Genomic DNA, 27,818 nt, shown 5'->3' with positions numbered 1-27,818 from the left:
GAGGGACAACCTGTGAGAGGAACTGGACTCTGACTGAAGACAGGGTCCACTGCGCCCTCTGCTGGACAACACCGGCACTGATCACTCCTCTGAGTCCAAGGTGTCTGTGCTGTGATGTGTCTCTGATCTGAGGACTTGTCCTCTTTCTGTCACAGTGACTGGATGTTTCTGTCCAGAGACATTTTACAGACAGAAGCATCAGCTGACGAAGAAAACACCTGAGTGAACAGAGAACCGAGGGGTTGATGGACAGACAGAGACAGAAAGACAGACAGACAGTCAGAGACAGTCAGAGACAGAGACAGACAGACAGTCAGAGACAGACAGACAGACAGACAGTCAGAGACAGACAGAGGTGCAGAGTAACGAGGACAGACTTTTCTCCATAAACATTTATTTTCAAGTACTTTAAGAAAAAATAGATTTTTTTTACAACGTTTTTCTTTATATGACTTTTTATACAGTACTTTCTGTGCATTTAGAAAAACTCAACACAAACATCAGTTAATGTGGATCAGCAGGGACAGGAAAACACAAAGGATGCTGGGAAAAGACCAAGAAAAGCAGGGAAACTAAAAACCAACGGAGCCAGGTTTAAACTGGATTTAAACTGGATCTAAACTGGATTTAAACTGGATTTAAACTGGATCAGACTCTAACAGTAAAACCAAACCACGAGCTGAGAAGTGCTTTAACAGGACGAGATGCTGTTTGTTTTTAGCTTTTATCAAATCAAAGTGCAAAACAAAAGCTGAGAATGTGAAACAGGAAGTGACTGGAACAGAGAGCAGTTTGTTCTGATCAACACAAACAAACAAACAAACAGTCCTCTCAACTAACTTACATTCAGAGTTACCACAGACAGACAGGCGGAGGACAGAGAGGTGGAGGACAGAGAGGCGGAGGACAGACAGGTGGAGGACAGAGAGGCGGAGGACAGGAGAGGTGGAGGACAGACAGGTGGAGGACTGCAGTAACAGGACTCTGGGTCTGAACACATGCGAGGTGAGAGCAGAACTTTGGCAACACGTCAGGCTGAAGGTCGAGTGGCGACTGAAAAATACGGCAGACATCTTGGTGATGATGTCACAGTGCGGGCTGGAGTGGGGGGAGGCGCCCGGTGGGGTCACATGACATGTTTCTGGATGCCCGGAGTGAACTCCTTGGCGTTGGGGTTCAGACTGCTGTTCACCTGGAGAGAAGAAGAAGAGAATGATGGAAGAGCGACACCAGTCACTGTCAGACGTCATTTAAACAGGAACACGCCTGAACACGCCTGAACACGCCTGACTTGTTTTTCCCTCTCTGACCCGTGGTAGGTTCGTGTTAAACTCAGAGCTGAGCTGTAGAAAATCGCCGCGCGCTCACCTGCTCTGACTAATACCTGTCCGCGTTGCTCTGACTCTTCATCTCTCTCACTGACCTGCTGCCTCGCTCGTGAGTTTGATCAGAAATCGATCAGCAGAGTTTGCGTGTGGAGACGGTGGCGTGTTCTGACACAGTGCAGGAAGGAGTCGGCTGCCATGTTGTGTATGAACAGTGAAGCTGTCTGAGGATTTTTATGTGTATTTGCTGCATTTTTAGAACTACTTCCTGCCACGTGAGCGTCTGATCAAAGCTCGAGAAGCTGCTGAGCCAATCAGAGGGCAGCATGACGACAGCTCAGCCAATGGACGGACGACAGGACGTCGGGCGGCTCACGCTGCACACGGTCGCACTGATACTGATCCAGAAACAGACGTGGTTCTGAGAACAGCTCGCGCTGAGCTGCTTCCTCCACAGATACAAACGTCTGATGAATCACAGCTATGATGAAAACACTGATTAAATCGGCCTGAGCCTGGAACACGGATACGGCCGAGTCACGGAGGAGCGAACTCACCACCACGTCGAAGTCTGCGTCTGCGTGGACGTCTGCGTCCAGGACCAGCAGACTGATCTGCTCCTGCAGCTGACTGACAGTCTGAGAGGGGAGGTCTCTGGACGGGATGAACCACTCCCACTGCTCCTCTTCCTCCAACATCTCCTGGAAACAACGCTCGATAAACTCCTCCTCCCACAGCTCCTCCTCCACCTGAACACACACACGCATGCACGCACGCACGCACACACGCACGCACGCACACACACACGCACGCACACACACACGGCATGTGGGTCACATGAACAGGACTGAAGACATCACTGTGATTGTAACGTTAGCGTGTGCTGTGGTAACATGTTAATGTTAGCGTGTGCTGTGGTAACATGTTATTGTTAGCGTGTGCTGTGGTAACATGTTAACGTTAGCGTGTGCTGTGGTAACATGTTATTGTTAGTGTGTGCTGTGGTAACATGTTAACGTTAGCGTGTGCTGTGGTAACATGTTATTGTTAGCGTGTGCTGTGGTAACATGTTAACGTTAGCGTGTGCTGTGGTAACATGTTATTGTTAGCGTGTGCTGTGGTAACATGTTAACGTTAGCGTGTGCTGTGGTAACATGTTAATGTTAGCGTGTGCTGTGGTAACATGTTAATGTTAGCGTGTGCTGTGGTAACATGTTAACACATTTTTGGGGAGCAGCAGACAGCAGGTCGTGTTCAGAGGTGGAACCTGATTTATTTCAGTGGCTCAGTGTTTAATGATGAGGATCTCTGTTTAAATCTGAGTGTTTGGACCGGCACACTGAAGTGATGATGATGATGATGATGATGATGGTGATGATGGTATAGTACTGGAGCTGCTCCACACACAACCATCCTGCTGGTTTTACTGGGTTTCAGTGCCGTCCTCTGACTCACAGCTGGAAGGCAGACATTTAAAAACAACCTCACACGGAGGGAAACGTCTCACAGCTGCTCTGAGCTCTGACACTCAGGCGCCGGGTCGGCGTCTGCAGAGGAGAAAAGTGGGTCGGGCCCGGGCCAGATAGAAAAATACAAATAATCCTCCCCCATGGAGACAAACGTCACATGACTGTGGACTGGACCATTTCAACACTGTCCTCGTTTAATTATCAGTAAGGACAATGAGACACTGAGGTGGTAAAAAAGTCATAATACATGTATGGAAAGAAAATAAGATGACACAGTCCAGAGACAGCCCTGGACTCACTTCTTTTCTTCTTTTTTATTTTAAATGTACGTTTCTGTGACTTTACTCGTCAAATGAAATAATGCTCTTTCTGAGAGTAACTTCCCTTTAACCTTGGAGTGTGCAGGCCTCCGCTGTCCATTATGCTGTGGTCTGCTGGGGACCGGGACAGGAAGAGACTGAACAAGCTGGTCAGGAGGGACAGCTCTGTCCTGGGCTGCCTGCCGGACACTGTGGAGGAGGTGGGTATGGACGACACCTCTCTCCCCCCACCCTCACCAGGCTGGAGGAGCCGAGCAGCTGCCTCAGCAGCAGAGTGAGGCATCCACAGTGTAGGAGGAGGAGGAGGAGGAGGAGCGGTCCTTCATCCCCTCTGCCTGTTCCCTGTCTGTGGCCAGACGGTGCCATATTTTCTCACTGAATCTTTTTCATCACTCCTCCATCGTTGTGTAAATATGTATGCTGCCAGTTTTTACTGTTTTGGATTTTTATCCTAACATTTTATATTTTAATATTCTAAGTTTAGTTGCTCTGATTGCATATGCACTTCTTGTTTACTGCTCTTTCTCCTGTTTTCCTGTGAGCCGCCTAACAGGTACATTTCCCCGCTGTGGGATCCATAAAGTCCCATCTCATCCACAGAACACACCAAACTCCATTTTAAAATTCCGGTTTTTATGTTTGTTGACACCGAGTTCACAGACGAACAACGCCACACGGCGTCGTGGTGCGTTGTCCCTTTAACTGGAGCTTTCACCTGTACGTCAGGTGCGCTGTGGGCTCTGGGCCTCACCTGCCTGTTGAACTCCTCTTCGTTCTCCATCCACATGTACTCGGCGAACGGGTCGTCCTCGGAGCCGAACTGGCTGCTCAGGATCACCTCGTTGCTGATCGTCATGTTTGGGGCTGAGACGTTGCTGAGACTCGGGTCTTTCATTTCACTCCTCTCCCACAGACAGAGGGCGGACGGACGGAGGGACGGGCGGCCTCGATCGCTGCGGTCCGGCGTACGAACCTGCACGAGGCACAAAAGAGGCATTTAATGGTCAGATCCCGCGCGGATCCGTCCGTTATGTCGGCGCCCGGGAGGCTGTGATGGCCGCGGTCTGACAGACAATAGCAAGCAGCTAATGACGGTCGCTGACTCTGCCATTTTCAGTCAACAGAGAGAAAAGGACGAGTTACACCGACAGAGAAACGGTATCACTAACGTTTAGCGACATCACCGTAATGTGAACAAGTTAAACGGTGCGTTTAACTGACTGGTCGTACCTGACAAACTGATTTCTTCGACGGCAGAAGAATCAAACGGAGAACTCCGTGTCCAACTCTTCTCCGAGTGTAATGGCCGCGCTGCCTCTGTTTGTTTACATCGCCAACGATTGGATAACCCGCTCTGCTGCCTTCACGTACTACATGACCCGTTAAAACCAAAGGGACCGGAGCGTTGGAAAATAGGGAACTGTGACGCCTTAGATAACAGCCCGCAAATGAATACTTTTATTTATTCGTTTGACCTCTGAACTCCACAGTGGTAGATGAAGTAGTCAGCTCGTAGAATATTTATAGAATATTTTTTATTTATTCCGTTCACTCTTTTCTATTCGTCCAAAATCTTCACAGCGGCGACATCTTCAGAGCCTGGAGTGGAAAACTTCCAAAGGTTCCTGAAGGCAGCACCGTAGTTCGGTACAGTACGTTAAACTCGCTCACAAACAACACGCGTTAAAGGAGCAGCTCGGAACTGTGTGCGTTTCCTAATATTAATCATATTAATAATAATTATCACAATACAAATATTTTTATCCACAGAAATCAGGTCAGAGCAAAGACTAAATATCGCGATAGTTCAGTACTTCAGTTTAACGCTATCGGGTGCAGCTAGCTGCTAGGTACGCATTAAGAAAAACTAAGGTAAGTGTTTTTATTTGCGCATATAAATGGCATTATACATATGGACAAATTATGCACAGCTTCAATTACAATCTGCACACGAGAAAATGAAAACCCTAAAGTGAAGTTATGAATTACGTTAGCTAACGAACAGCATTCGTGCGTAGGCGCAGGCTAATGCTTCTCACAGCAGTCGGTAGATGCTAAAAATAGCTTCGGCTGTTGAGCTCAGCCTCCAGATGAACAGAAAACTACTACAATAATTTCTGCTTTTTAAGTGAGGGGGCCCGATGCACACGGTCATTCATAAATGCCTCTGAATAATTAATGCGTTAGTAGCTTTAAACTCCGGGGTGATATCAGCGAGTTAGCGCCGTTAGCTTAGCTGCTAACACAGCTCAGGGTCTGTTGTTCAGGGTACTCCTTCAGGGTATCTGTAGGTCCAGACAAATTCTCTCCCTCTTTTAAGTCTTTTAAGTGCATTAAAAGACTTAAATTTATTTCACATAGGTCTTAAATGTCGGTGATAGAATGTTGAAAATCTGTAATTGTCAACAACAACTGCTGGAAAATCTCCAGATCGATTGTTTCAGAGCCCTGATGTTAATCCTGTAAAGTTCATACACGGACCTGGGATAAATAGGCTATCCAGCTGTTCTCTCCTGCTCATCCTGGTCCAGGCTCTGTTTAGTGAATATGTAAAACTTTTTATTAGGAGTTATTTTTAAACACAAGCGGGAAACACTGACAGAAATGTTCTATAAATGGCAATAAATCCTTGCACCTGGTAAATAACTGTATTCCACTCACTTTGGTTGACGTGATTGTGACAGTGAAGTTTAATTTTGTGTTGTATTTTTGTCTGATTGTCTCCCTGCTCACTGTCAGCCCATCCATTACCAGACACAGTAGGGACGACATTTTGTTTCTTCAGGCTCAGTGATGCTGCAGTGAACATTTAATCAGTGCAAAAAGAAAACAAACAAAACATGAGGTGCAAAGTGAGAGAGGTAGAGTTAACCAGCGTGCAGTCAGGTGGAGAGATGGGGCCACAGGTTCTTCACTTCCTTCACGTCTTTATTAAAGTGACTGTCAGTGATGCATACAGATGTTTAATATATTAGTCACTGATTTCCAGAGTTTCTCTTTTTTCACTGAGGATATTTCCATCACTGTCTACATCAGTTCATTTTCTTCCTCCTTGCCTGCAGTGAATTTTGAGTCTTTAAAGCCTTTCCTGTCTCCTTTCCTAGCCTTCTTTAAATGCCTCTCATGTCCCAGTAATTACAACTTACATCTACTCAGATGACTGTTAATGAATCACAGTCATTTTCCTCCATTTACATGCCTCTGTGGCTCAGTGCCTCTTCACTGGCTTCTGTTTTCGTAGCGGAGGCAGCGTTTGAAGAATGTCTCTACCTCATTGTGTTTCAGCAGAAATAAGACATTCTCCAGAGAGGAAGAGGAGTTCCCCATCACTTTGACCAAGTTTACTCTTTGCACAAGACATTAACTGACATTAACTTCCTCCAATCCTTAAAAAATTACGCCTTTTTTGTGGCCTGCTTCATTCTTTATCTTGATTCACCTGTGCTGAGGCGTATCGAAGCCAGAGAGCAGCTCCACTTTGTGACGTCATGTCTCAGAAGTCGCAGTCAGACGGCGGTCAGAAACATTTCGCTGTGGGTCGGGGGCTCCTGGCCGCTGCAGAGACCTTGAACTTCAACATGAATGAACAGCGATCCAGCCGGCAGATGGGGGGCATGGCCTCAGGTGTGGGGGTGGGTGGTGGCAGTGGCGGCGTGGAGGCCCAGGACAGCAGCTCTCCGATGTCCCGGCGCAGCGGGGGCAGTAATCTTGGCAGCACAATGAAACTGTTCGCCAGTTTGGGGCTGTCGCCATCTGACCTGGACGCTCTGGCTGAAATCCCAGAGGAGGACATCAGTGTGGAGACGCTGCCGCGCATCCTCATGCAGCTCAAGAGCCGCAAGGGGGACGCAGGAGAGCGGCGGATGGCATCCTCCATGTCTTCTGACGCTGTGTATCGAGGAGGCAGGGAAAACTGGGACGACCTGCATGTGGGGAGGATCAGCGGTCCTTCTCTGAGTCAGGGTTCATCCAGGGCCCAGCCCTCTGCAGACTTTGGGTACGGTTCCCTGCAGGACGCGTCCTCCAGCCGGGGCTACAGCTTAAATTACAGCAGCAGCGGAGGCGGGGGTGGGAGCAGAGACAGGCCGTATTCTGAGCTTTCCCACCATGACTCCTACGGTGGGCTCAGCATGGGCCCGCCGTCGTCCAACTCCGTCTTTATGCAGAGGAGGATGGGCTCCCCGTCGAACGGAAAAGTCCAAGACTTCTTGGGAGTCATGCCCCCCATGTTCCCCCATGTGTGCTCTCTTTGTGACTTTGACGTTCATTCCACCATGGTGAGTACGGTGCAGCCTCCTTCCTCTTTTCTTCTCGGACTAACTTTAAATGTTTTTGTTCAGATTCCTGAGCTCAGCTCAAGTCTTCTGTCCACGTCAGTCAGTGGCAGGTGGTAATCATCCCTCACGCTTCCAGTGGCTGGAAGTCCAGTTTGCATCGAGTCCTTGTTTAATGTCACCGCACAGCACGTACCTTATCTTCATGGTCCCGTCTGTACACTGACACCTGATACAGTCAGATCTGGGTCTCTTCAGTCATCGTCCAGCCTTTAAACCAAAGCCCACCCAGTGTTCAGTTCTTGTTCATGCTCAGACGAACTTCATCCAGTTAGCTAATGTTTTCATATTCACTTCAGTGTTATTTATCACACATTTCTACATTATGTGGAAGTTACACAGGAAGATGTCAGACAGTTCCAGTGTAACGAGGGTCTCACTGTTTGTCCTGTCAGTTAAAGGTAATGAGATGATCTGTCTTTCTGATCAGTCGATAAGGAATTCATTGGATCAGATTTGGCTTTTTAAAAAAAATCTTAGCAACATGAAACCCACTGAGACCCATTCTCCGAGATAAACCTGGTGTACTGGGCTGACCCGTCTACTGGATGGGCTCCAGCTGTCATTATCCTAACCACAGACATGTCTCTTATTTCCTGTCCTGCGATTGTCTCGCTCTTGTTTGAATGCTGAGGTTTTATCATGTTTAATGTGAGACGCAGCCCGAGTTTAAACTGTGTGAAGAACATACAGACTTTAAGGCCCAGTGTTTGATATTTGTGTGAACTGTTCCTTTAACGTGGGTTTGCCGGGGGAGGGGTCAGCGTGTTGATCCTGTGTTTGCACCTGTAGGAGTGGAACCAGCACGTGAACGGACTTCGACATGCTGGAAACAGGCGGCTGCTCCTCGACATGTGAGTCTCTGTGACGGACGCTGACGCACAAACATCACACACACGTTCTCACTTTTCCACACGAGTAATGTTGGTTCCACTGTATTCAGGTATCCGGAGTGGGACCCTGGTATGGCCTCAGGCAGAGGGTAAGACACACACACACACACACAGTGGTGGAGTGTTGGCTTTGAACCTGCTTTGTGTCTCATTGTATTGATCAGTGTGTGATTGGCTGTTGCTGTGTGTGCGTGTGCGTGTGTGCGTGTGCGTGTGTGTGTGCGTGTGTGTGTGTGTGTGTGTGTGTGCGTGCGTGTGCGTGTGTGCGTGTGGCTGCAGCTAGCCACTGCCTTCATTATTGATTTATCCTTACTGATTGACTCTGTAAATGTTAGATCTCATACAACATTAATTCTTAATCCATTCACAAAGTAGTTGCAGATAATAAAAGGAAAAATGCTGACAGGACATGGGAGGAGACAGGAAGGGGACATGCGTCAAACGTCCAGCTGGACGTCCACAGAGAACAGTGTGACTCAGTTTCTTTGACAGACTTTAGACTTTCACCACAGGAAACCTGCAGCTAATCATGTTAGCTTTAACACTGTGAGAGTGAACTCTGTGAATGAGCTGATGAATCAGCTGGAACTGATCTGAGGTCTGTTCTCAGTGGAGGCTCGGCCGTGTCTCTGCTGAGTCCCACTCACCACCGCTGGCTGATCAGAGTGATAACTGAGGTGTCTCTGTTCCAGTGGGGGGTTACTGGAGACCCCCAACCTGTCTGCAGGACTGCTGGGACCTGCCCCTGTGTCTTCAGCTCAGACAGCAGGAGGGATGTCCTCCAGCTGGGGTAAGAGACACACAGAGACACACACACACACACTTATCATCATCATCATCATTTCTGTGCAGAGTGTGACAGTGTGTGTGTTCAGTGCAGGAGATGTTAACGTTCTGTGTGTGTGTGTGTGTGTGTCAGGAGGAGGTGGAGGACCTGGTCTGTCAGGGAAGAACCAGCCGGGCCAGAATAAGGTCAGTGTGAGCTCCTCTGTCCCCGTCCTCCAGACGTGGACAGTTACTGATGACTTAGCTTCAGTCCAGTTCATCTGATTAACATGTTGTACTGTGGCCAGCACCAGTTATTCTGGTTAAAGTGGAAACACTGGTTACAGTGGAAACATGTGAGTGTGAGTGTGAAAGTGTTTGTGTTGCTGAGGTGAAGTGTTGTTTGTCCTCAGCTGAGAAGCAGAGTGGTGGTGGTGAAGTACGACAGGAAGCCCCTCAGCAACAAGACCCTGTTCGCCTTCACCGAGCCGTTCGGCTGCCTGAGGGAGCACCTGGTCCTCAAGAACAAGGTAAACGACCTGGTTTAACCTCACAGCCCGGGCACCTCCCTGCAGGGGACACACACCTGGAAACACTCTGTCTGAAACATGTCTCTGTCTCCATCAGGCCTTCTTAGAGATGAACAGCCACGAGGAGGCTCAGGACATGGTCAACTACTACGAGCAGCATCCGGCGTCTCTGTACGGCAAACCCATCACCTTCTACCTGTCCAAGAGGCTGATGGTCATCGAGGTGACAGGAGTGAAAGGGATTAAACTCACGCTCGCTCAGGCTGCTCTGAATGTCTCTGACGTGTTTCTGTGTTTGACCCTCAGAAGGACGAGCGGTCGTCGCACAGGGTGATGGACAGACCTGCCAAGGAGGTCAAAGGTCACGACAGCCAGGTGGTCTTCTTCTCCAACCTGCCCAGAGAGGAAGAGAAGAAGAAGGAGCTCCTCACCATCGCCGGACGCTTTGGCATCGTGGAGAAACACCTTTTTCTGACTGACCAGGTAAACTTTTTTCTGCGTCAGATTTAATCAACATGAACATCAGAGCTCCTGACAGGCCGCTGAATCTGTCCACCATCTGTGTGTGTGTCCAGGCGTTTGTCCAGCTGGAAACCCCCGAGGACGCAGAGATGCTGGTGAAGTATTACAGCGTGAACCCCCTCACCATTAAAGGAAGACCGATCCGCCTCAACATCTGCACCAAGTACAAAACGCTCAAGTGAGTACAGAGCTCCACCCACTCCACACACAGCCAGACACCTTTATTCACCTGAGTCCCTGAGGCAAAAGGACAGAACAGACACAGGAAAGTCTGTCCAAGCTCAGCATTTACCTGAGGACAACGAGCCAATCAGACCTGAGATCTGCTCCCCTGAACCGAACTGTGACGCTTCTCTCTTTGTTTCAGTGTGAACCGGCGACAGGGTGGATCTGCTGGAGACGGTCGGAGCCAGAGGAGCAGTGGAGCAAACGCCTCCTCCAGCTCCGGAACCAGGACCTCCTCCAACTCCAGGACCTCCTCGTATAAATCCTCATCCAGCTCCAGGACCAGAGAGGAGGAGAGGAAGAAGGAGGAGGAGATTGTGTCCGGGGTGATGGAGGGGGAGGATGGAGGGGAGAAGGAGGTGGAGGAGCAGGTGGAGGAGCAGGTAACTGATGGAGACACAAAGGAGGAGGAGCCAGAGAGAGTAGAGTCTGAGCAGACAGTGGAGGAGTCTTCAGGAGACATTCAGGAGGAGCAGGTGAAGACACAAACAGAACCACAGAGACACTGAGGCATGAACCCAAAATGATTTCTGAAAATTAACCAGGGGCACGTTCGCAGGTTCCTGGTGATGATGTCACTGATGACACATCTGGACACGGGGGCGAGACTGGAGGTGAGGCCAGGCAGTGGGCGGAGCCAGAGGGACAAACAGAACCAACGGAAACCGAAGCCTCGTCTGAAGAACACGAGAACAAAGAGGAACCGAGCGCGGAACCAGGAGAGAGCTCCGAGACGGTGGAGGGAGATCTGCCCTCAGACGTGGTGAGACAGGGTCTGAGACAGAGACAGGGTCTGAGACACAGACAGGGTCTGAGACGCAAGTTCTCAGCAGCATTTCCTTGAAAAGCAGAAGTGGAGTTGAGATCAGAGTTTTGTGTCACGCTGAACTTTGACCCTCAGAAACATGGATGTTTGTGATTTCTGTGTTGTGTCAGTTTGATCGGGACTTCCTGGAGAACATGGAGGACTTTGTGACGTTGGACGAACTGGCAGAGGACGAGGACGAAGAGCTCAGAGAGTCTGACGCCATCGGTACCTGATTACAGCCGTTTGTTTTTATTCCATCAGCTGGTCTCTGAGAATGTGTGTGTGTTTCATGTGTTCATCCTGAGCTCATGCTGATCCTGTTTTGTCTCCGCAGACAGCACCAGGAGAGGGGTGAGTATCTGATCTGATGTTCTATGGACCAGTGAAACACATGAATCCAGATGTTCCAGTGAGGAGGAGAATCTGACAGATGGAAGATGTGGAGTGAGAACGTGATCACAGCTGATACTCAGCTACAGATCGATTGATCGATCAGTCAGTCAGTCAATAAGAAAAAGGTGTAAACACATGCAGTGAGTAAAGAATCAGAATCAGATTCAAAGTTCAGTTCACAGGGTGAAACAGTAAAATCAGACTCAGCTTTCCTGCTGAGCCTGAGTCAGAGAGAAAAACCTGAAGCGCTCACCTGCTGCGCTCGTCTGATGGTTTGCTCCCGCTCTCTCAGGGAATGAGGGTGGTGAACATCGTGGGTTTCAGACGAGGCTACAACTTCCTCAACGAGCTGCTCGCACTCGCCAAACCGTTTGGGAAAGTGGTCAAACACCTGGTGCTGGACCTGAGACCTGAGGTAGGCTGGACCTGACGCTGCTGAGCTTCATACTGCTGTTCAGCATCTGGACCTGTGGTTCATGGTGAAGCGTCTCTGTCTCTGTCCAACAAAGTCTGGAAAGTTACTGTTCTGTAAAATACAGAGGACACACCTGGAGCGAGTTCACCATCCTCACTCAACTCATCTCTGTCCTCTCTGACCAGACGTTTGTCTCTGTCCTCTCTGACCAGACGTTTGTCTCTGTCCTCTCTGACCAGACGTTTGTCTCTGTCCTCTCTGACCAGGCGTTTGTCTCTGTCCTCTCTGACCAGACGTTTGTGTCTGTCCTCTCTGACCAGACGTTTGTCTCTGTCCTCTCTGACCAGGCGTACCTTCAGTTTGCCACAGAAGAAGAAGCTCGAGCGATGGCTAAGTTTTACAACGGGAACGTCTCAGCGTCAGTGTGCGGTCGGCCGGTCAGGGTCACTCACTCCATGACCTACCCCACCATCCAGGTAACCTCAGCGCCCCCTGACTAATAACAGGAAGTTACGTTGTATTTCGTGCAGCAGGTCTCAGCAGAGTGAGTCCGTGTTGACGGGCGAGCTGGTTCCGTGACGCCGTTCTGAGACCGTCTGTGTGTCGTGTGTTGCTCAGTGCGGCTCCAGCAGGGTGGTGTACGTGGGTCAGATCCCCAGCAGTAAATACTCTGACGAGGCTGTGCTGAAGCTCGCCGAGCCGTTCGGGAGGGTCAGGAAGTACTTCCTCAACCGGATCAAGAGAGAGGTACGGAACCGGGTCTGAAGTGACGTCCGACGATGCTGCTGCAGAGGTGTAAGCTGTCTGTCTCTGTCCTCAGTGTTTCATCGAGATGGAAAAAGCAGAGGACGCAGAGAAAATGGCCGAACACTGCAAAGCCGATCCACCGAAGTTCAACGGGAAACGCCTGACAGTCTACGTCAGCAGGAAGTACAGGCAGCTCAAACACGGGTGGGTTTCATACCTGTGTATGTTCTGTTTCCACGGCTGTGAACTCTCTGTGAACTCTGTGGCTCCTTATTCACTGTGTGTTGGTTGGTTGGTTTGTTGGTTGGTTTGTTGTTTGGTTCAGACATCGGTGTCCGAGCACAACAAAGAGAGAAAACAGCAGCACGACAGCAAAGTCCTCCAAACACCCCGAAGAACCTCCGGCTAAGAAATTCAAGGAGGAGAAGGAGGGAGAGGAGGAGAAACTGGAGGAGGAGGAGAAGAAACCAGAGGAGAAACTGGAGGAGGAGGAGAAAAAGGAGGAGAAGACAGAGGAAGAGATGCAGAGCTCCGACGAGAAGAGAGAGGAAACAGCAGAGAGGAGCGGTGATGATGTGAGTGGGGGGTGGGGGTGAGGGGTGAGTGGGGGGTGGGGTGTGAGTGGGGGTGATTAAAACATATCTTTCATATCTTCTTTTGGAAACAGAGGGAGGGGTTGTCCTCTCAGCTGCAGGAGGTGAAACAGGGGCAGGAGGAGCAGATGGTGACGTCGACCAATCAGAACGGACAGACCGAGGCCCCCCCGCCCACAGAAAACAAGCCGAGCGTGGCGTCTCTGCCGCTGCCCCCCTACGACCCCGACACGCCTATCGGTGAGAACAGACGAGCGCTTGTTTCCAGCTTTGACGTCACACAGATTTGTTGCCGCCGTAGAAACGGCTCATCGGTCGTCACGTGTTTCTCTGTGCAGGTGTGGAACACGTGAAGATGGGTTACTACTGTCGGGTCTGCTTCCTGTTTTACTCCAACGAAGACACGGCCAAGAAAACACACTGCAGCAGCCAGACGCATTATGACAAGCTGCAGGTGAGACATCACACCTGACAGACAGCCCCGCCCACATCACCCTCACACCTGCGTCTGTGACTGCGTGCAGCCAATGAGACGCGTTGGTGTCGAACAACGTGAAATAAAACAGGAACAGGAAGTTATTGATTTTTGATAAGTGATTGACAGACGCTCAGGCAGGGAGAAGCTTCTCCCCACCCTCTGATAGAGATTCAAAATATCTTTATTGTCAGTTTGCTTTATGTGCAGGACAAACTGAAATACTGTCCCTCACCAAGTGAGAGGTAAAAATAAAGATAAAAAAAATAGAACAGTAAAACTTATGTACAGATATGTATTTAGGCAAAATAGAATAAAATAAAATAAAATAAAATAAAGAAAAACCTGTAAATCTCTCGTTTCCTGTTTCAGAAATATTTGGAGAAGGAACAAACCAAAGCAGAGAAGAAGAGGGGGAAGAAGACGACGGCGTGAGAACTTCGTCCATCGCAGAGGAGTTTTCTGTGAGACGCTCATCATCCACGAGCTTCGACAGGAAACACGTCTGTGTTCGGCTCCAGGTCTCACGCGTTTGTCCGGCAGGTGAACTTTGACGACGTCGTGTGCCAGCATGAGGCTTCGCCGTCAGACAGGAAGTTGAGTTCTGAGGCCTGAACAGATGTTTAGAGTTAAAGCTGCTGTGTTTGGTCTGTCCATGTGAGGAGCTGTTGGTGTGGGACGCTCGTCCTCTTCACGTCTGTGTGATCGCAGGACAGTTTGTGCGTCTTCGCCCTGAGCAGCAAACAAACACACATCATCATTAATCTGTCGACTCACAGTGAAAAACGTTTTCTATAATTTGATCATTCTGAAAGTTCAGAAGCCAAAGATCAGATCGACACGTTTGATCAGCAGCTTCCTGCTCGTGAAGTGACTCAGGCTCAGCTACGAAAGATTTCCACTTCTGACAAACTCATCGCTGGATTTATTCTACAGCAGACGGAAAGAACCAGTGCTCAAAGAAGCTTCAGTCGACTGATCGATTGATTAACGGAGGATCTTTGGGTCTAAAATCAACAGATTAATCAGCTGAATGCTCTTTACAGTGTCGTGTTAGGACGGGGTGGACAGGGTGGACAGGAGGGACAGTCACACACCAGCAGCTCTTCACACGGACACACTGTGTCCATGGAATAATTCAACATTCTGGGAAATGATCTCACCCTGCTCTGGTTAGTTAGGCTAAGCTAACAGTTAGCCTAGCCTGAGTTAAATGCTGGAACTATTTCTTGTCCTTCCGCCAGGTGCCACAGAGTCCTTTGAGTCTGTTTCATCCTCAGAATGAACTTTGACCTCTGATGTTTTATGTTGCTGATGGTTTGGTTGTAAGATAAAATAAAGCTGTTTCCTCAGAGCTTTGTTCAGTGGGACGTTCTGTGTTTCCACTGAATCTGCTGGACATTAAACCCACAGACATCAGCTCTGAAAACATTCTGCTCTCAGTCTGACCTCACTGCTCGGGACTTCTGGGTAATGTAGTCTCTGAAACTGACCTGACTGCTGCTGCTGACAGGTTAGTGTTTCAGCCTCTGGTGTTGGTTCACCCTCAGCTCGTCCACGGATCTCTCCCCGTCTTCTCCTGTTGAAAGGAAGCAGCGGACAGATGTGAAGCAGCTGTGACAGAGACCAGGAGGCCGCAGAGCACCAAACACAACCCGGCAAAATAAGATCCGAGGCTCCATCAGCTGAGCTCCACCAAAGTCACTGATAGGGATGGGTTCCGATACCGACAGAATTCCTGCTGCTGACATGGCTCCACAGGTGAGTCCCTGCCGGCTGCGAACTGTGGAATGGATTTCCTGAACGGAGGCGTGTCTCAGTGTGACGCGGGGTAATGAGACACGCCCCCGTTCGGGAAATCCGTTCCACAGTTTGCAGCCAGCTAGCAGGCTAGCACCGAGCAGCACCACGGCTAACCAACTTTACAGCGCGACGTGTCGCTGTGTGGAAATATTCTGCACCAGAAACACAACAAAGCGAGACAGGAGCGGGCGATGTTTGCACAGCCGCTGTACCGAGGGGCGGAAGCTCCGTCGCGACCTGCAAGTGGTAATAAGTTCAGCTTGATGGATTAGCTCGATGCTAACATAATATGGAGAATCCCATTGACGGGCTAGCGCATTAGCATCGGTCGCGCTGTTAACTTTTGCACACAAACGACAAACTAAAGCGGGACACCATAACAGGTGAGTCATCCAGGTAATTCACACACCTACAACATATCACTCACAGACTGATGTCCCTTCCAGGTGCAGCAGGAAGAAGATGAACCGTGACTGAGCTTCCGGCGCTCGGGATGTTTGAGATTTGAAAAACCTTGATTTGTTTCTGCTACAGAGTCAGTATACTGAACCTGTGCTGAGCAGACCAATCAGCGCTTTTATTTCTGTTTCAGTCTAAGAGAAGGTTACCTTTCTGGGTATCTGCTGAATTTAATAAATATTGGCTGTTAACAGGATTTCCTGTCTTTCTGACCTTGTACTGCCTGTGGAGGAGATTTATTACAGCATCATGTAAAATGATCAATAATGAGAATAGTCATATGAAAGCTCTGGTATCAGCAGATCAGCAGAAGTGGAAATATGTGGATCGGTGCATCCCTCATCACGGACATTAAATCAGCGAGCTCGTGATCCTGTGATGGCGTCAGACCAAACGCTGTAACAGCTCAGTTCAGTTTTCATCAACCTGAACTTAACTAAACCCGACGTGATGAAAAGCTGATTAACAGGACTTTTCAAACATGGCTGACGTTCTGCTCATTTCCAAATAAACTCTGATCACACATCTGATTGATCAGCGTTCAGTCAGGTGATCACACACTAATGAAAACATGAGTCACTGTGTCACTGCTAGCTTAGAGCGAGCCCTTCGTATCTACACAGGGAGCGGGTTCACCTCCACAGAGCCCACCATGATGCACCGTCATGTTTCTACATGTTATTATGTGTATGTTTAACATGTTAGGACTCTGAAACCTGAACAAACAGCAGCCCCGAGGACCCTGAGAGGACCCGAGAGGACCCTGAGGACCTGAGAGGACCCTGAGAGGGACCTGAGAGGACCCTGAGAGGACCCTGAGGACCCTGAGCCTGCTGCTGTTCGGCCTCCAGCTGTCACCTGGTACTTCCTGTAGTGGGTCAGACTGCTGCAGTGCTGCAGTTTGGCTTCGTCCTCGTCTGCGTAGATCACCTGACACAGGTTACAGAAATAACCGACGACTGGCCGAACAAACTCCGTTCCTGCAGAGAGAAAACAAACACCTGAGCCGTTACCTGAGCGTTTCATTCAGACCTGTCACTAACACAGGGGGCGTGGCACAACACAGGTCAAACAACCAATGAGACATCGTTTGTCCAATCATTCCAAAACTCACAAGACGTTTCGGGACAGTGTCAAACTAGTGTGTTTCAAACTATTCTGAACTCGCTCTGTAGGGGGCGCCACCACGTCCAAACGTGAATGAGCCTGATGCAAACTGTGCCATGAATGAATGAGTCTGTCCACTCATCACAGACGTGGGTAAATATTTATGTTTACCTATGTTTGTAAAATGATCTTGAAATCGGCCACCAGGGGGCACCACACGTCTTTTGCATCTGGCCTCACAGTATATTACTGAGGGGCTTTTATTTTGAAACTGGACCTTCTCCCTGAGAATGGGATCACTGATTCAGACAGTGGATGTACAGTTGCCATGGAAACAGTGATCTTTGAAAATGGCGGCACCGTCATTTGTCTTTTATATTAACAACTGCTGAAGTTCGTCATGATGGAGACCAGACCAACGCTCTCCTCCTTCTGACTGCCTCAGGTGAAATCTCACCTGCGATCATGTTAATCTTCAGGTTCAGGTGCGTTTATGTTCTTACCAACAGGTTTGGTGGGTGTCTCGGGTTCTGCAGCGCCCCCTGCAGGTCCTGGCTTCTGTTCCAGGCTGAGCTCCTGTAGCCGATCTGCAGCAGCGGGTTTCTGAAAACAGATCACAGATCAGTGCCGAGCTGTTCGTGATTCTCACATTGTCAAAGGTTTGTTTTCCTCGGCTGAAAAGATCAGCTGCTCTGGTTATTGATTTTGATTGAATGATTGGTTTCAGACTGCGGGTGGGACGACGTGACACGAGGACGTGGACACGAGGACGTCACTCTGGGCTCTGGTCAGTCTGGTTTCTGACAGTTTTTCTAACAGGCTCATTATGAAACAGAACATGATGAAGACTGAGCAGCAGTGAACTTTGACCTCAGACGCACCTGTTCTGTTTGTGGTTTGGGATCTCCAGAGTCTGGCTGACCTGGACTCCAGACTCTGTGAAGCTCAGACACAGTGAGTCCAGCTGATCGCTCCTCCTCACAAATCTCTACTGTTCCTTTTCCGGAGGCGTCGTTCACCATCAGCTCCTCCTCGGCTGGAGCCTCGTCGCTCTCCGACTTTGTCTTCAGGGGTTTTTCAGGCGCTGGGTCCTTCTCATGCGTCCCTCTCCTCTGTGGTGTCTCGGTCTCTGGGTTCGTCTCTGGGGTCAGGTCCTTTCCGGTGGTCTTCTCAGCAGCTGAGTCTGTCTCTTCAGTCTTTATGGACACTGATACTTCTGTAGTTTTTTCATTGGCTGTCTCTTTCTCTGGAGTCTCTCTAGCAGCTGATTCCTTCTCTGATGTGTTTTTGACATCCTTGTCTTGAGTCTTTTTGTCCTCCTCCTCCTCCAGAGTCTTTCTGGAGGCTGATTTGTTTCCTGAAGACCTTTTGTTGGTTGACTCTTTCTTTGTAGACTTATTGGATCCCGACTCTTTGTCTGGACTCTTTTGTGAGGACTCTTTCTCGTCTCTATCGGAGGTTTTGGATTTGCTCCGTCTCTCGCTCCTCCTGCTGCTGCTCCGGCGCTCACTCCTCCTCCTGCTGCTCCAACTCCGGCGCTCGCTCCTCTTCTCCTCGTCCTCGTCCTCGTCCGACTGAACATCCCACCTACAGGCACGGACATTCAGAATTAATGACCACAAAAACCTGGTGGGTGAACAGGGACAGTGGGGAGACAGTTTGGAGACAGACCAGTTGGTGAGTCTCTTGTATTTGTCGGAGAACTGGACGCTGAGTTTGCAGCCGTGGAAGGTGACAGGTGTGCAGGTCAGATCTCTGACAGCTCTCACAGCCTCTGAAGAACTCGACATCTCGATGAAACCCTGAGACACAAACGCACAAACACTGAGGATGAGAGAAATTCTGGATCCTGGGACCACGAGACCACGGGACCACGAGACCGCGAGACCACAAGACAGAGACCAAATCTCTAGTTAAAAAGCCGTCTCTTTAACGTTTATTTGAAGTTCTTCAGTCAGCGTTTCTCCCTACACCACTGACGCTGACAAACTGACGGTGTGAGAATCACAGGTCGCAGCTCAGTCTGAGACTTTGTGTGTCAGCAACAGGAATAAAAAGTCTCTGACCTCTCGCTGTTGGCGGATCAGCAGGTACCGCACCGCCTTCCCAGAACCTTTGACCAGTCTGACGAACTCTGTGTCGGTGTAGAAACGCAGCGGCAGGTTTCTGAAGTACAGCACTCTGGTGGACTGCAAACAGAACAACAAACACATCAACCCTGACAACAAACAACAACAACATGCGACTGACACACTGAGAGCCGCTCACCTCAGGTTCAGCTCCGATCTCTGAAAACAAGAGGAAACAGCGTTAGTCACTCCATAAAGACCGGGTGAGACGTTCAGGTTCTGCCCAGACCCCGTCAGCCTACCCTGGTCATCAGACTCGTCCTCGTCCAGTTCATCCAGAGTGATGCAGTTCTCCAGGTCTACTGGGAAACTGGGTTCCTCCTGAGGACCAGCAGAGACAGTGGGTTCAAAGCGGTGCGGGACACGAGACTCTGCTGAGTTCAGGGACCACATGTAAAAGTGTCCCAGCTCCACCTGTTCCTGAAACATGAAGCTGTGTTTGACCTGGTCACTGGACTGACTCACTGATTCATAACAGCTGTGAACGTCTGAGTGTGATGACTGAGTGAAGCTTCGACCTCCATCTTTCTAAACAACAGCTCAGACTTTCACAAACTAAACTCACTCTGTTTAACATGGAGGACACTTTATTCCCTAAAACCAGAGGACAGTGGACGTGCCTGATTTGACTCCTGTCCATCTCTGTCCTCTCACTTCCTATCATGAAACATGTCCTTACAGTTTTCAGTTCAGACGGTATCACTTTAAAGAACCTGAGGACAAACTGCACAGTGGACACACTGAACAGAAACACTGGTCCCAGTCTTCAACTGGACAAACTGGGAGCTGAAATTCTTCCTCTACCTCGTCGTGGTCCTGCTGAGTCTCTGCCGTCTCTGAGTCCTCCTCCCTCTCCTCTATCACAGGTGTGTCCTGATCTTCAGTCTCTCCATCCTTCACCTCCTTTTCTTCCCCTGAAAACACAGCGAACAGGTTTGAGCAGTTTGTCTTTTTCACTTCTTGTTTTCCATCAGGATTTTCTGTCTTCAGTTTTTATTTCTACCTTGTCCAGGTGAGTCAGGCCTCTCTGCTGGACCGTGGTTTCCCTCAGAAGCTTCCTCCTCCTCCTCAGCATCATCCAGACTTTCCTTGTCTTCGTCCTCCAGACTCTCACCATCCTCTCCGATCACCTCCATCCCCTCGATGTCGCTCTCCTCCGCAGACGACCTGCAGGTGATCAGGTTTCTGTGAGGTGGACTGACTGTAAACCAACAGGTTTGGTAGGACTGAAGTTAAACCTGAGAAACTCACTCTGCTTCCTCTTCGCTCTGTTCAGTCTCTGTAGTTTCAGGTCTGGAGTCACGGACAGGAGCTGGTTCAGGATCAGTTCTGGACTCAGAGTCTGAGGACAGACGCTTTCATCAGGATTTCACATAAACACTGTACCTGAGTTCATCACAGGCTGGAAACTAATGATGACTGAACTGTCTCACTGTCTTACCGGGGTTCTCAGCTTTCTCTGGTTCCACTGTCTTTTCTCTGGACCTGTTCTGGCTGGAGGACCTCCTGCTGGATTTATCTGTGGACCTGGACTTTTCTCTGTATTTGTCTCTGGATCTGGACTTAGACCTTGTTCTGGACTTATCTCTAGATCTGGATCTGAAGTTGGTCCTCTCTCTGCTGGATTTAGTTTTTGATTTATCTCTGGATGTGGACCTGGTCCTCCTCTCCCTGATGGATTTATCTCTGGATGTGGACCTGGTCCTCCTCTCCCTGATGGATTTATCTCTGGATGTGGACCTGGTCCTCCTCTCCCTGATGGATTTATCTCTGGATGTGGACCTGGTCCTCCTCTCCCTGATGGATTTATCTCTGGATGTGGACCTGGTCCTCCTCTCCCTGATGGATTTATCTCTGGATGTGGACCTGGTCCTCCTCTCCCTGATGGATTTATCTCTGGATGTGGACCTGGTCCTCCTCTCTCTGCTGGATTTCCCTCCCTCCTCCTCTATCTGCTCCACCTTGTCTTTACAGCTGCTCTTCCTCCTCTTGGTTTCTGCCGTCTTGTCCTCGTCCTCTCGGCTCTGACTCCTCGTCCTCTTGGCCGGAGTCATTTCCTCTTCGTACTTCTTGGCTGACGCCACCCGCCTGCAGGAGGACAGAGACAGGAGCAACGTGACCATTGATCAATCATCCATGGATGTGAATCAGCTGATGGGCCTGGGGGACGGGGACGGGGGGTCATACTCACATGAGAGTCTTGTATTGTCCAGAGAAGGAAACTTTGAGGACGTCGTTGTTGATCCTCAGAGTGTTGGACGAATAATAATCAACCAGCTTCTGAGCGTCCGCAGCGTTTTTCATCTCCACAGACGCCTGAAACAGAAACACAGCCCAGTTCTCTCTGCACTTCCTCCATCTTAAACTGAGGTCACTTCCTCTGTGGTCTTGACGTCGTCATTGTGGGAAACTCATTAAATCATCTTTCTGTAACCACGCCCAGCCTTTTCTGTGATGCTAACGTGCGTTCACTGCTGCTGTTCAAAGCTGATTTAAAGTCTGACTTCCTCTCAGAAACAGAGTCTAACCACGTGTGTGAGTACGAGCTGTGGTTGGTGGATCTCACCGCAGAGGGCAGGAACAGGGTGTAGAGCGGCGGACCGAAGCGCTTGATGATGCTGATCAGATCTGATTGGCCGTCTTCTCCCGTTGGAGCTGGAGTGAAGCTCACCACCTGAGAACTCTGCAGAGAAACAGACACGCTGCACGGTGAAACCATTTTATCTGCTCCATGCATTCTCTCTGCCTGTCCCCACCACGTCCAACAGAGAGCTCCACGTCTTGGTCCACAGTGAGCAGCTCACTGCTCTACAGACTGATCTGGTGTCAGTGAACCTCTCTGTGGGACGACTGGTGCGATCAGACTGAGACGCTGTGCTCAGATCAGGTCTCTGAGGCTGAGACATGGTGGTGAACCCCACCTGGAGGAAGCTGAAGGTGCTGGAGATGCTGAACTCCATCTGCTCTCCGTTCACAGTTGGAGGATAGTTAACGTGGAACTTCACCAAGTCCTTTGCCTGATCGACGGAGCCCAGCTCCACGAACGCCTGCAGAGTCCAGAACAGAGTTTATCACTAACAGGTCGTGGTTCAGATGATGTGTGTGTGTAAACAGATTACAGTATGAACCAATGATTGCACTGCGCTGTATGGAACGGTGTGAACGTTCTAACTCACCAAAGATGGAAACATGAGGATCTTCACGATCTTTCCAAACGGTTCGGTCAGTTTCCTCAGATACGTCTCATCCACAGACTGAGCGGGAAACTTCACACACACCACTTTACCTTTCTCTGACGTCTGAGGGGAAACACACACACGATGTTCATCAGAGCAGTTTATACAGGAGCAGACAAACTGGAGTCAAACACTCTGAGCCAACACTCTTTACCTTCTTCTGTTTATTCTGCTCTGGCTCTATTAAAACAGAAAAACCAGATGTTAGTGTTGTAACAAGGATCATACTGCTGTCAACAGCACTGTAAGCAACAAGAGGGGGAATTTACTCTGGCTCTGATTGGCTGACTGTGGTGGCTGGGCGGGGTTTGCTTCATCCTTCCTCTTCTCTGATTGGTTGTCAGCCCTTAAACGACAATAAGATTTTATTTAGAATGTTTTATCAAAGACTCACACCTCGTTTATTAAAGAGAGAGAAACAGAAATCTGATCAGAGGATGGTGGTGATGATTATGGCTGTAGGTCTGGTTGTAGGTCTGGTTGTAGTTACGGTTGTAGCTGTGTAGTACACTGACCTGCTGAGTGTCTCCATACGACAGTCCCAGTTCGGAAACCTGAAGAAGAGACAGGCGTTTTGAAACCAAACAGCAGCACAGACACTCAGGCTGGACACCGTCAGTCCTGATACCAAGCAGGACTGTGTCCCCTCATGTGAGGGTGCAGTGAAACACCCAAGCATGTGGAAACACAGCTGGACAGGCAGATTTATCGCAGCATCTGTGTCCGTATGTGTCGGGGGGATGCAGTGTATGCAGGTTGGTTTGAGACGGGTTCACAGCTCCGACAGCAGGTCGTTCACTCAGTCACATTCACTCAGTCATCCCCGACGTGTCTAACCACAGACAGGTTCACAGCTCCGACAGCAGGTCGTTCACTCAGTCACATTCACTCAGTCATCCCCGACGTGTCTAACCACAGACAGGTTCACAGCTCCGACAGCAGGTCGTTCACTCAGTCACATTCACTCAGTCATCCCAGACGTGTCTAACCACAGACAGGTTCACAGCTCCGACAGCAGGTCGTTCACTCAGTCACATTCACTCAGCTCAGGAGACAGAACGTGTAACGGGTTCACCTGTGGAGCCACACAGGGCCGCAGCACATGGATGTAATGTAGTTCTGTGAGTGCAGCAGCGACACACTTACTGCTGCAGCAGGCTGAGCTGTCCGTTCGCATGCTGAGTGTTGTTGATGTGTTTGATCCAAACCTGAAACACAAAAACCAGAAGCAGAGATGAATGTGTCTCCCTGTTCTGTTTCTCCCTGCAGCTGCAGCCTCAAACCTGCTTCCACTCCAACGCTCTGAGCAGGAAGCCTCATAATCAGCTGAACACAGGACCCCCCCCCCCACACTCTGCAGAGAGAGAGAGAATCCAGGAGGAGGACAGGTGTACTCACCTTCTCTGACAGCACAGTGATATCACACAGAGAGCACGAGTACGGGAACACCTGTGGACACATCCCGTGGAAATCCTGAGCTTCTCTCTTGGAGGGCATCGAGGCGGTGGCAGTGTGCAGGCTCCTCCTGATGGAAGAGGTTTCAGACTTGGGGCGTCCCCCCTGAGCGTCAGGCGGAGGAACTGACCTGTAACCAGCTGATCCGGGCTCAGAGAAACGGGAAGGATGAGTTCTTTTTTTCTGTTCCCCAGACCTGAAAGAAGGTCGGTCCTGAGAGGAAACTGGACCAGAGGCTCTGCCTGTCTTACCATAGTCAGAGGGTCCTGGTCTGTGATGGAAGTCCACCACATAGATGGATGATGATGATGATGATGGTGGGTCTGCTACGACATTACTACTGGTTCTGGGATTCCCCCAGTGGTCCTGGACCTGCTCAGATGGAAGAGGACTGGGAGGAATCTGGTGAAGCGGGTACTGGACCGACTGGCTGAGAAGCTGATCCCAGCCTCCGCCGCAGGAGCTGACGGCAGGTCGACAGGCAGAGCTGGGAGGATAAGAGGGTGAGGAAGAGGAGGAGAAGGAGGATGGACACGCAGCGTTGGGAGGGGAAGGTCTGACGGTCCCTCTCTTTCCTTTGATCTGTTTGAGGACATGAGGCAGGGACTCCACAGTGAGGACGTCCTCAGGCAGTTCGGCCAGCAGAGACAGGTCGCCGGGCTCCAGACCAAGGCTGCTCAGGATGCTGAGAGCGCGGTCCTGCGGCCACGGAGCCGAGCCTCTGGAAGAGGAAGAGGACGCGTAGGGCGAGGAGAAGGACTCCTGAGGTGGCCTGTAAAAGTCGTGGTCCGGGGAGGGGTGGTCGAGGTCTGAGGATCTGTAAGGTCCAGGATCGGGTCTGAGGTCAGAGTCCGACGGTGGTTGTCTGTATGGGTGCTTGTGAGACATGATGGGAGGAAACTGTGGAGAAACGCTCGGGGCGTTTCCTGCAGACAGAAGGTGTCAGGAAAGACAGGAGATGTAAACACTGACTTAAAGAGACACAGGGAAGTTGAAGACGGTGGAAACATGAAATCACACAAGTCTGAACGCTGAGGAGGACAAGCTGTTCGGGTCTCTGAGACTCTCTGTGACAGGTGAAGAAGAAGATGACGGAGGTTTTTAGGGAACACCTGACAGGAAGTATCTGACCTTTCATTAAACATCTGCCAAAAAGCAGCAGCAAAGAAACAGGCGTCTTCAAAACATTCAGCCGGAGGACTGATGTGAAACCGTGTTCATTACTTTTACACATTAAAATAATCTTATTAGTTTCAGAACCGAGTCCTGTATATGAGAGAATTCAGGACAGGGCCGTTCATGTCAACTCGCCCAGGATCCATGAGAACCGGCTCAGTGGGTTTCACAGAGACAGAACCCTGAGGTGAACGTCCAGCAAACCTCTGCATCTGAGACGATGTGAAGTCAAACTACAGCCAGTGAAAAGTAAAACGTTTGAAACGATGATGGAAAAATAAAACTTCACATTTTCTATGTATCTGCATTAAACTGTTTTATTATCAGTGTTAATGAACTTCACCATGAAACAGTGTGAATTTAAAATGATCCTTTCTCAGCTCTGGAGCTTCAGTTCTAAAGATCTGATTCAGAAAGATTTATCAGAACCAGTAACAGCAGTAAAATGGCTCAGCCTCTCCAGTGCATGTGCATGCTTGTGTTTCGTTCACTTGCTGTGAGTAAAATGCAGAGAGTCATTTCCCCTGGAGGGATCAATAAAGTCATTAAATTAAATTTAACTTCAGGGTCAGAGAAAACTTTACTAACTTTATCAAAATGACAACTGCATCAACCTGCAGCTGCAAGTCAGAGAAAAGTAGTGGAAGTGTTCAGTTTTTAAATTTAAGATTCTGTTTGTGTAAAAAAATATTTGTATTGATTGATTATTGTAAAACATGTATGAGTTCATGCTACAGGTGACAGCCCAGTGACCGGTGAGGCTCAGTGCACACAAACACTCACACACTGGGATTTTACATTCATCTGTTTTCTATACCGCTTAATCCGTCAGGCTGGCGGGGAGCTGGAGCCTATCCCCGCTGACTGCAGGTGAGAGGCAGGTGAGAGGCAGGTGAGAGGCGGGGTGCACCCTGCACCGGCTGCCAGCCAATCGCAGCGCTGACACACAAAGACAGAGACACACACCTACAGCCAATTAACCTAATGCGCGTGCTTTTGTGACTGTGGGAGAAAAGCCTCGCGGGCACAGGGAGAACCTGCGACAGCGCTAACCACTGCACCACCGTGCCGCCCGGGACTCACACGGCCCCGTGACTTTAACAGAAGTTTTCACGCTGATGTTTTGGACTAAATCCTGGACTCGAGCTGTTCGGGTCAGATCCACGGTGAGCTCCTGCCTTCAGGGTTTCTCTTCTATGTTCAGTCTCTCAGTTTTAAAGCTTTGAATCGTTTAACAAGAAAATATGTCCCAATTGTTCTGTTAATCTCGGTTTTATATCACAGCTGAAAAGCTTTGGTTTAACGGATGAATAGAAATAAAAATAATCATGAGTTGATTGGCACAGACTGGAGCAGAGTTGGTGACTGGTTTCTGAGGCTAAGACATGAGCTAACCGAGCTAACAGTTAGCTGGCGGCTAATGGCTAACAGAGAGAAGTTCGGCAGCGGCCTTACCTGAAATCACACACGGAGCGGTGATAAACACGCAGGCTCCTGACAGAGAGCAGAGGCGCTCAGCTCACGAGTCCAAACGTTTATTTACCAAGAAAAATGCAGAAAGTCGAGCTACAAATAAGCAGCTAGCTGTCCGAGCCTCCGTCTGCTTCGGCTGTGTTTTCTCACGGTTGGTAAATAAACATTTGGCGCTTTACCGCCACCTACTGGCGAGAGGGGGAGCACACCCGGAACCTTGGGTCACAGTGGGGGAAATTACACCCGTTACAGCAGCAAAGATGAAGAGACAGTAGATATTTCACAATGTTTGACAATGTTTATTGCCCGTATGTTCATGTTTATATATATATGTATATATGTATATGTGAGTGTGTGTGAGTGTGTGTGAGTGTGTGTGGTGTGTGTGGTGTGTGGTGTGTGTGGTGTGTGTGTGTGGTGTGTGTGGTGTGTGTGTGTGGTGTGTGTGGTGTGTGTGTGAGTGTGTGTGGTGTGTGTGTGTGGTGTGTGGTGTGTGTGTGGTGTGTGTGGTGTGTGTGGTGTGTGTGTGGTGTGTGTGTGGTGTGTGTGTGTGGTGTGTGTGTGGTGTGTGTGTGAGTGTGAGGTCTGCTCAGCACAGCTGGTTGTACAGTCTGACGGCAGCAGGAAGGAAGGACCTGTGATATGGCTCCTTCACTGGGGTGAAGCAGCCTCTCAGTGCTGTGAGTGAGTGTGAGTGTGAGCTGGTCTCCTGAGCAGTTTGTCCAGTGTCTTCCTGTCCTTCCCATGAACATGAAACAGAATTAAATTAGATAGATATTATATACAAGAATATATATATATATATATATATATATATATATATATATATATATATATATATATATAAAATTAAATTTAAAAAACAAAAATCAAATAAATATAATACAAGATTGAATTAAATGAAAATAACACAAAATAAGTATTCAAATTAAATTAATAATAAACTGAATATTGCATAATAACATAAATATTCTTTTCTCTCCTGTTAGTGGCCTTGATCTGTTATGTAATTATAGAATCATATATTTAATTATATTTAATTATTAGCTGCTCTAAATTAGATTTTACAGGATTTCTTTAGGAAACAGCAAACTGTCTGAATTTCTCATGTTGTCATCTTCAGCCATCAGGTGGCGCTGTAGAAATACAGTGGGACAGTCCAGCGT

General features: G+C 49.2%; 2 protein-coding genes across 12 annotated transcripts; one reads left to right on the top strand and one right to left on the bottom strand.

The window, feature by feature from the left end:
* Positions 1–377: 377 nt before the first annotated feature.
* LOC121188309 (polyadenylate-binding protein-interacting protein 2-like) lies at positions 378–26,792 on the bottom strand. Of its 9 annotated transcripts, none has more exons than XM_041047989.1 (25): positions 26,635–26,791; positions 23,947–24,929; positions 23,695–23,756; positions 23,064–23,102; positions 22,818–22,894; positions 22,703–22,728; positions 22,489–22,611; positions 22,234–22,359; positions 21,879–21,995; positions 21,504–21,628; positions 21,005–21,400; positions 20,754–20,962; positions 20,564–20,654; positions 20,316–20,479; positions 20,117–20,226; positions 19,555–19,633; positions 19,452–19,471; positions 19,250–19,372; positions 18,855–18,985; positions 18,106–18,770; positions 17,398–17,404; positions 11,389–11,394; positions 3,866–4,067; positions 1,883–2,074; positions 378–1,192 (listed from the first exon to the last, which is right to left on the bottom strand). In XM_041047989.1, the coding sequence occupies exons 2-25, from the start codon at positions 24,889–24,891 to the stop codon at positions 1,127–1,129; spliced, it is 4,101 nt and encodes a 1,366-aa protein (XP_040903923.1). In that variant the 5' UTR covers positions 24,892–24,929; positions 26,635–26,791; the 3' UTR covers positions 378–1,126. The 9 variants fall into 9 exon arrangements, 8 of the variants coding, with proteins under 8 accessions (XP_040903923.1, XP_040903924.1, XP_040903922.1 ...); XM_041047990.1 differs by having other exon boundaries at positions 20,754–20,968; positions 21,011–21,400; XM_041047988.1 differs by having other exon boundaries at positions 20,754–21,178; positions 21,221–21,400.
* On the top strand, positions 4,675–15,168 carry matr3l1.2 (matrin 3-like 1.2). Of its 3 annotated transcripts, none has more exons than XM_041047997.1 (22): positions 4,675–4,986; positions 6,403–7,391; positions 8,241–8,302; positions 8,392–8,430; positions 9,034–9,131; positions 9,261–9,313; positions 9,520–9,636; positions 9,734–9,859; positions 9,943–10,119; positions 10,212–10,336; positions 10,526–10,859; positions 10,943–11,146; positions 11,320–11,416; positions 11,526–11,542; positions 11,877–11,999; positions 12,347–12,475; positions 12,618–12,746; positions 12,820–12,950; positions 13,072–13,321; positions 13,414–13,579; positions 13,678–13,793; positions 14,187–15,168. In XM_041047997.1, the coding sequence occupies exons 2-22, from the start codon at positions 6,603–6,605 to the stop codon at positions 14,247–14,249; spliced, it is 3,345 nt and encodes a 1,114-aa protein (XP_040903931.1). In that variant the 5' UTR covers positions 4,675–4,986; positions 6,403–6,602; the 3' UTR covers positions 14,250–15,168. The 3 variants fall into 3 exon arrangements, with proteins under 3 accessions (XP_040903931.1, XP_040903930.1, XP_040903929.1); XM_041047996.1 differs by having other exon boundaries at positions 6,400–7,391; XM_041047995.1 differs by having other exon boundaries at positions 4,675–7,391.
* Positions 26,793–27,818: the final 1,026 nt, after the last annotated feature.

Source organism: Toxotes jaculatrix, chromosome 10, assembly GCF_017976425.1.
Source record: "Toxotes jaculatrix isolate fToxJac2 chromosome 10, fToxJac2.pri, whole genome shotgun sequence".
In the NCBI taxonomy this organism is placed as follows: domain Eukaryota; kingdom Metazoa; phylum Chordata; class Actinopteri; family Toxotidae; genus Toxotes; species Toxotes jaculatrix.
Note: the sequence above shows the minus strand (reverse complement) of the source record. Positions and strands in the feature narration are given on the sequence as shown.